General features: G+C 43.2%; 1 protein-coding gene across 1 annotated transcript; it reads right to left on the bottom strand.

Annotated features, from left to right (window-relative positions):
* Window positions 1-436: 436 nt before the first annotated feature.
* Window positions 437-4,167, bottom strand: LOC123134246 (uncharacterized). The gene is made up of 3 exons (XM_044553527.1): window positions 3,572-4,167; window positions 2,494-2,590; window positions 437-1,975 (listed from the first exon to the last, which is right to left on the bottom strand). The coding sequence occupies exons 1-3, from the start codon at window positions 3,671-3,673 to the stop codon at window positions 1,770-1,772; spliced, it is 405 nt and encodes a 134-aa protein (XP_044409462.1). The 5' UTR covers window positions 3,674-4,167; the 3' UTR covers window positions 437-1,769.
* Window positions 4,168-8,940: the final 4,773 nt, after the last annotated feature.

Genomic DNA, 8,940 nt, shown 5'->3' with positions numbered 1-8,940 from the left:
CTGAAATACAAAACTAAGTCCATTCTCCGGTGAGCGCAACAACAATTGTAGTTGAATGCACAAATTATGTTTCCTCCAAGCAAAACTGCATCTGACATGGTCAAATTGGCTGAACATTTCATAATCTGACTGGTCACAATTTTTCATTTCTGTAGAGCCATGATCACCGGTAACATTTGGACCTTGCACGAGATCACTGATCTTTTGCTTGACAAGGTGAGATTCATTCAGCTGAAGAACATTTTCATCAAAAAGGGACAGTCTCAAATGCCCATGAACTCCTGTCTTGCTCATGTTGTTTTCAAGACACCACTAAAGTGACTCATCTAAGCCGGCTGCTGTTCGTCTTGCATCAGTGCGAAGCCACTTAGTACTACCAACAGGGGAAAAGAGCAACACATGCAATTATGCTCTGAAGCTGAATAATAATCTCGTTGATGTTGAACACCGCTGAATACTGGCCAAAGTACTCCAAGTAGTAACCATTTTAAAATGACAACTCCTAATTATATGTGTGTCAAGAGTAGTATTAGAGCCATCATTTCTTACTAATGAGACTCCTGACATTCTCGGCAATAGATACACATTCTATCCAAGGTGTTTGCAAAATTGATAGCTAGAATTGTTCAAAGGCTATGTTTATTGCATAGTAGTGCTCTGACTGGAGGAGGGCCACCGAAACCATCGTGCAGGTTGTAAGAACATAATTGTTTTGGCGACTGACCTCAAAATCACAACATATTGCTATTTTGGTTAACAGGTTGTAAGTATAGATTCTTTCATTGATCCCAGCTATGATGGAAGCTAGCAATGATATCTGCAAATAAAGGCTTTCTAGCCTTATAGAAATAAAATAATTGATTAACTAATGGACCTGGATAGTCATGCGTTGTGTAAAACCAGATAGACTCCAGATGAGTTTAGGATCAGGATTGAAGTAGTTCTTCTACACAAGAAATTGGTCAAACTATACTTTCGGAAGATCGACAACCTCCAATTCTACAATGGATTTGGGATCTTTTGAGCAGCTGGACAAGTTTCTAAGTTATGAGAACAAAAAATCACTTGGGGAGTTGACAGGTTCAGTCTGAATAGTAACCTGCTGCACATATCTAAACCCCAAATTCAGGAGCACCATTTTCCACAATTTTCTTTTATTTTGGCTATCTATTTCAGAAAATCATAGTACATAGATGAATTTGCATAACAATGAGAATAGTTGACTTAAATTTCACATCTATGTCAAAAATCCAAGAGCAAAATACAACACAAAGGGGTGGAAGTACTGCTGGACATGTGTAGAAGCAAAATTCTAGAATGAGAAAGTAAATCATATCAGTAAATGTGGTCTGTGATACATCATAAATGAACTCAGTTGATTAAGTAGCTATATATGCGCATGTTAAAAAATTCTAGGCTGCAAAACCAGAAAAAATGGAAAGACCAAGACACACACTATGATCCATTAAATGAGAAGTAATCTATTCTTTTTGACATTTTATTTATCCTACATCTTTGTGAGACCCGCAGACTCAGCGCAGAACCTAAAGAAAAATCCTACATTTACTTTCTCAAGCAGAACTGCATTTTTCTAGTTGTCAAAATATGGTGAGGAGCAATTTTTCGTAAACATAATGCCCTCTTGAAAATAATTGAGACCCGTCCATCACTTATTTGTGAACTACTTTTTTTCTGGTCACCTATGTACTAAACTACTAAACACTCCTTACGAATTTACTCTGCTTCTGTCATGTACAAGAAGAATCCATCTATGTAGGAGTACGACTATATTTGCTACAGTAAATTGACGATTTGACAAATATATGAGACCCATCAGATGCTTCAAAAGTACCTGAACCATAGTAGGTATAGGCGACGGTTGATGGTTTTCCGGCTAAGTCGGCAGAGGCGATGGCAGATTGTCTTGCGACGAAGTCGGCGGAGATGATGACGGTGAGGTCTAAGGAGACAACGGCTGCAAAGTCGACAGATATAGTATAAGACAATCATAAATCCAGCAAGGAGGAAGATCAGGGAATAATAATGCGAATTTTGCCACTATATATTTGAATTACATGGAGATCAATCATTCCAAAACCAAGTTTCCTGAAATACAGACTGTTGTCTGGGCTTATCTTTTACCTACTGATAAAGTGGTTACTTTTGTTCTGATCAGGTGGTGTTAAGACCTGGCATTTGATTTGTTGCATGGGTGATAACTGTGATGATTGTGATTCTTGGCAATTTTAATTAGTTTACTTCTGAGCTTGAAGAATATGCTTTCATGTTTTAATTATAACCTTAATCTTGCTCACTATGTAATGACCCCAAAATATATACGAAAATGAACATGTACTTCATGCTCTTGTAAATTTTCTTTCCCTGACACAAGGGAAAACACCCAGCTTCTATTAGATAAGACAAAGTATTACAAAGTATATATGGAGAAAAGTGTCACAATACTAGACGCATTGTACATGTACCAGGGCTTACATATGCAAACTAATATGAAGGGGATGCATGCCTCTGGTGTAGCTGCCATATGCAACATTGGACGGCTCAACAAATGTTTATCACTCATCTTAAGGGCCTGAAAAAAAAATCATTTCCAAATCAGACTAAGCTTTTTGCAGACGGACATCAATGTTGACTAAATCATAACTGTGACAAAAAACAGCTGATCATTCTTTTATTCTCTCAAGTGGCACCAGGCACTTAATTCTACTGAAAAATATGCAGATGCACACTGGCCACATGCCCAAAGAAGTTAGCTCCACACAAACATTTGCACATCAGGTCATGTGCAACTGTAATGCAGTTTTGACAGATTGAGACATTGATTTAACACAAAATATGCACATATACTTTATATAGGCCACTTATAAACATGCTACCAGGGCAAAACAATAAGTGTTACTATTGTAGACATATAATCACTGCTGAGCAGTATTCATCTGAAATTAATGACCAATTAAACCATGTTCCCGCTTTGCTGCGCATATAGGAGTACGATGATGGTTCAGTTGTTTTTTATTGTTAATTTTGTAAAAAGTTATTGGATCACTGATTTTATTGATGAGCTAGTTATGAACACAGCCAAACTGAAGCGCCCCTTTATTCCAAATAGAAAATGTAGTACAACAGAATCAAATTACAAACATTTTTTGAAGTAAAATTACAGACATTATTGTGAAATAGCCCACTGGCCACTGCTCTGAAGATCCAACACTTATACTCATGCTAGCAGGACAGCAGTGGAACAATATATTCTGCGTGGTACAAAGATGTTTTGGCCATTGCTTTGAGCAAAAAACATGCCGCAACCCCAGAAACTACAGGGAGGAAAGTTGTTTACACATCCTAATCCTGTTTTGCTAGGTGCAGCTAGCATATCTATTCTGCAAAGCTAATTCTTAACTGAAGAAAAAGCATAACCTAGGTGCAGCTAGCATATCTATATTCTGCAAAGCTAATTGTTAACTGAAGAAAAAGCATAATCGAGCAAGGGGACAGAAACAATAACTACAACCAGGGATACCATCCATTGATTAGCTTTCGAGCGGAAAGATACCTCTCGTGTAGCCACCACAGGAGACAATGCACGGCTCGATGGACGTTCTTGTTCCTCCGGTGAACTCAGTGCTTCTTCCTCTGGCAAACTCAGTGTCGACATTGGATGTTTGGTCAAAATTTGCAATTTTGACAGGATGATGGAGATTATGGTCGAAGGGCAAAACCTGATGGAGATTCCGGCCAAGGACCCTTACTTCTTATAGCAGCCAATCAAATCCGGGTCAGGCACTCCATAAATTTTTGTTGGAGAAGCACACGGCCAGCCTCCAATTTCCCATTCAAATCACGACACAGGAGCAGTAAGTCGGAGGTTGAGAAGGATACGACAGAGGAATCCAGAGAGGACTGGTGGCTGCGGACAGATCACAACGGCACCGGCCGTGCTGGCGGCCGGCGTACCATCCTGCATTAACGCCCACGAGCATAGCAAGGGTGGCCTCCCTTACCCAAGCACGTGCCCACGACATCCGGCTTCTCCTCCGCCGCACCTGTAGCCGTCCGATGAAGGTGCCGCTCCTCACCTGGTCGTGCTCCGCCATGGTAGCACTAATTTACCACAAAATAAAAAGGGATAATTAATTTGGTGCCCTTAGTTGTGTCTCCCTCGGCAGGTTTGCCCCTAGTTTCCGAAAACCCTTGTTCTTGCCCGAACCTGTTTGGTTTTCTTATGCTTTTGCCCTTCCGTCACGGTTCCGTCCAGTCAGCGCCGTTTGACCACTACCGCCGCTAGTTTTTGGACACGGCTTGCCCCTCGGTCGACCTAACCAACTCATTCCCACTCTCACTCTATCGTTCCCCATTCTCACTCTCTTTCCCCCGTCAGAAACCCTAGTCGCCATTGGCAGCTCACCACCAGATCCACAAACCAATCCTCGCACCACATCCGTTTCCAGGCCAGGCGATGGGGGAGGATGGAGAAACCCTAGGTGGCGGCCGCGGGCGTCGCAAGAAGGGCACCGCATCAGCACGGGAGGGCAGCACATCGCAACGCAAGGGCCGTGGCTGCGCGCACGGCCAGACGGTGTCCCCATCACCATTGGATGGCGGAAATGGCGGCGGTGGCGTCATCGACGGTGGCAAGAGCAGCGCATTGGCACGGGAGGGCGTTGAAGGCGGCTTTGGTGGCAGTTAGGGCGGCGAGGGCACCACATCTGCACGTCAGATCCCGGCGGGGTAAGTTTCAGTCTCAGATCTACTCATGCTTAGTGGATTCAGATAAGTTTTAGGCTAGCTTTGGTTCAATTGCTCATGGGAGATGGAATGCTCATTACTGTAGGATGGATCCAGAGGTTGCATTCTTTCTATCTGTTAGAATGGAGACTACAATTATCGTTTCTGCTGGTACGGAAGGAAAGGAGATCGGATTCACATTTCCATTAGTAGTGGATAGCAGTAGTAGGTCATTTAATGACTTTAGGGCTGCTATTTGTGCCAAGTATCCATGGGGATTGTTTGATGCTGTTGAAATTAGATATTGGGATAGTTTAAAGGAGTGTTGGAACCCTCTACAGTGTGATGATGAGTTAGGTGTGATGTTTGCAAGTAATGCAGAGACAAGGTCATGCAATCTGGAAATAACAGTAATTCAGAGAAAGAGAGGAGAAAGGTGTGAAAAAACTGCTGGAGGGATAGGGGGTAGAAAAAGGGGTAGGCCATGTGGATCCAGGACAGCTGCTAGTACTCCTAGTGCTCCTAGAACTAGTGCAACAAGTGCAAGTACCACTCCAGCTACTGCTGAATGTGGCACTAATAGACCAGAGGATCAGCCTGATCCAGTTGTGGAAGAGGCACTGCCTGATGCACCTATTTTATCTGATGAGGAGGATGAGAAACTTTACCCAGGTTATGTCCAGCACAACAATGATGAGCATACAACACATGAAGAGTACATTCCTGCAGAATTTTCAGATACTGATGATGATGAGAGGCAAGAGGATAATGACATGGGAGCTTTTGAGGATGCACATGAGGATAGACCTGTAATGATGTATGATAGAGATAATCCATCCATTGAGGAAGGTGTGGTGTTTCCTAATGCAGTTGATTGCAAGAATGCAGTTGGAACATTCTCAATCAAGTCTGAAACCGAGTACATTACACTTAAGAGTGACCCAACTAGGTTTACTGTGAAATGTGCCTATGAGAGGTGTAAGTGGAGGCTGCATGCATCTCTGATGAGGAGGAGCACTCTGTTTCAGGTACTGTTTTAGTAATGTGTTTTTAATAAAATGTGCCTTTTTGTTTTACTAATATTATCCTGACTGATTATTTGTTTTATTTTCAGATCAAAGTGAATCCCCACCCTCACACATGTCCTAGTGTGAATAGATCTCAGAGACTGAGAGCTGCAAAAAGAAGGTGGATTGCAGATGCTTCTATGGCTTGGATCAGGAAAAATCCAGCGATTGGAACAAAGGAAATTCAGGGTAGGTTGTTAGAGAAGTATGGTCTTGAGGTGCCATACAGCAGATGTTACTATGGTAAGGAGATGGCACTTGACAAGATCTATGGTAAGTACAGTGATAGTTTCCAGTTACTTTATGCATTCAAAGCTGAAGTAGAGAGGGCATCACCAGGAAGTGTTGTTGACATAGACAAGCACACAGAAGGCAAGCAACAGTGGGACACTATAGATCCTGGTTTCAAATTATGTGCTCCTGTTCAGAAGCAAGCACCAGGCAGGCCCAGAAAGCAGAGGATTAGAGCTAGCAGTGAAGGAAAGGGCCTTGGGCCTAGGAAGAAGAAGTGCAAGAGGTGTGGAAGATATGGACACCAAGCCAAGGGCTGCACACAATCTGTAGATCCAGCATTTGGAGAAGAAGAACATTGGGGTGCTGAAAATGCAGATGATCATCCTACAGCTAATGAGCCAGCAGAAGCAGAAGTGCAAGATGACGATGAGGATGAGCCAGTACCTGATGTTGTCCAGCAGCAAATGCCACCACCAAAGGAACCATCACATGAAGCATCTACACAAGCAAGTGTAGTAAGGTATGTCCAATTCGCAAATCCATAAATCTTATCTTAATGGATACCTTAAAAATTGTGACATGTTTGCAATTTTTTTAGCCCTAGGAAAAACTACAAAAGAGCAGCAGATAGAGGAGCTTCTCCGAATTGTGTGAAAGAGAAGAGAGGTGAAGGGGTGCAACCAGCAAATACATTCTGCTCAGCTACTGGAAGCAGTGTTGACAGCAAGGTTATTTCTCCTTTAAAGAAAGCACCAGTAGCATTTGAAGCTCCACCCACTGCCCCTAACCCAGCTAAGAACACTAGAAGCAAGGCAAGGGAAGCTCCAAACCCAGCCAAGAACACCAGGAGCAAAAAATTAAAGTTCTAGATGTTTAAGTATTGTGCTCTACTTGTTTTGATGCTGTTATGAACTAGATGTTGATCTATGCACTTGACTATGTGAACTTCTGAGTGCTTAATGCACTGGCTATTATACACTTGCTTAATGTTTGTTGCTTGCTTAATGCACTGTTTGCTGCTTGATGTTATCTCCTTTGTCCATCACTATTTTGCTGTTATCATCTTCATCTACCATCCACATTTGGACTCATCACATAAGATTTGTCGTCGACGTTGTCGACGACATCAGATAAAGTGACATCAATTCAACTGCAACTGCAAAGTTATATCAAACAAAGTAGGGTTCCATCAACATCTCCCGCTTCCCGCTTCCCGCTCCAAACTTGTCGTGCCTTCCCTCCCTCGTTTTTTCACGCGAGCTGGCTGAGGACGAAGGGGTACTTAGGGTTATCCGCAAGAAGGGTAAAAATGTCCAAAAACTACCGCTGGTAGCGGTCAAACGGCGCTGACTAGATGGAACCGTGCCGGAAGGGCAAAAGCATAAGAAAACCAAAGTGAGTTGGACAAGAACGAGTGTTTTCCGAAACTAGGGGCAAACCTGCCGAGTGTGCAACTAAGGGTGTAAAATCAATTTTCCCAAATAAAAACAGAAACATTGCAATTCAAATGGAGGTCCTTTTTTTCACCTGAATGCAAACAGAGGTCATGATGGATTGACAGGATCTACCAAGAATAGAGAACAGAGGGTTCCCCTGTTGCCTAGCCGGCTCCCAGCTCACCATCGTCAATGTCCACCACAACATCAAGCTCTCCTCTGTGCTGCACCCAGAAAAGGGGTGGATCCAGATCGAGCGCGCACACACACAGAGAGGAGGACCGGAAGGCGCTTGTTTGGGGACGGGTGTGTCAGACCCTGGAAGGATCTACGGGAGAAACATAGTAATTTGGGCGAGGTTATGGAGCAGATATTCAGATTAGAAGGGTATGAGCTGTAAGAGGAGCTGTATTTGTTTAGGGTTCTAGCCCAAGGCAAGCAATGGGGAATTCAACATGATCCTTTCTAGCCACAGCCCGACTGGTTATAAGCGATAGCTTACTGTTAACGGCAACACATGAAACGAAACAGTGTAACAGCAACTAGCATCTAACGGTGGGCAGCGCTCAGGGTTCATCCTAGCCGTTCGTTATCTGAAGCTTTATTTGTCTGAAACGCTACAAGCGTAGTTACTGAGTAACTGGGTCTGACATTGCCCCCTTGTAAGATTCGACGTGACCTCATGGCGTTTGAGCTGCTTCTCGCCATGCTTGAGTCGTTTTCTTGAAGAACTCTGGGAACGAGTACTTGATGAAGTCTACACCCTCCCAAGTAGATTCTGCCTCTGACAAATTCTACCATTGTATTAGCCACTGTACGACTGGCAAATTTTGTCTAGGCACTTGTCGAACTTGGAGAACTTCAGCTGGGCCAGTGTTGATTGTGCTGTCTTGATTAACCATTGGTAGGTTCAGACTGGGTATGGCGTTGGGGCCAATATGCTCCTTGAGCTGACTCACATGGAAAACAAGATGGATTTGCACATACGATGGAAATTGCAATTTGTAAGCGGAGTTGCCTATCTTCTGCACAATGAGAAGTGGACCGTAGTACTTGTCCTGTAGTTTCAAAGCGCCCCTGAATCCAAATGCTGCTAATCTATAAGGTGCCATCTTAAGGTAGACCATATCACCCACTTCAAATACTCTTTCCACTCGCTTGAGATCAACATATCTTTTCATTCTGTTCTGGGCTTGCAGCAAATTGGATTTTAAGTGCTCCAGGATGTGTTGTTTAGCAGCCAAAAATTTTTGTGCCTCCTCTTCCTTAGGGCCAGGTATAGCAAGCTCAGAAATCATGGGGGGTGGAAAGCCATACAGGGCTTGAAAGGGGGACATCTTGATAGCAGTGTGGTAGGTAGTATTACACCAATACTCTGCTAATGGTAACCATGAGCTCCATTTCTTGGGTTCTGTGCTTGCCATGCATCTAAGATAAGTCTCCAGGCACTGATTTACTCG

Source organism: Triticum aestivum, chromosome 6B (assembly GCF_018294505.1).
Source record: "Triticum aestivum cultivar Chinese Spring chromosome 6B, IWGSC CS RefSeq v2.1, whole genome shotgun sequence".
Taxonomy (NCBI): domain Eukaryota; kingdom Viridiplantae; phylum Streptophyta; class Magnoliopsida; order Poales; family Poaceae; genus Triticum; species Triticum aestivum.
This window is presented reverse-complemented; position numbering and strand designations above follow the sequence as displayed.

Excerpts from the sequence above, each read along its gene's own strand:
- LOC123134246 (XM_044553527.1), bottom strand. The coding sequence starts at position 3,673 with ATGTCGACACTGAGTTTGCCAGAGGAAGAAGCACTGAGTTCACCGGAG. Across the intron at positions 2,591-3,571 it reads CTGTGGTGGCTACACGAGAG|GCCCTTAAGATGAGTGATAA; the intron begins GTATCTTTCCGC and ends TTTTTTTTTCAG. Across the intron at positions 1,976-2,493 it reads CTTCATATTAGTTTGCATAT|CCGTTGTCTCCTTAGACCTC; the intron begins GTAAGCCCTGGT and ends TCGACTTTGCAG.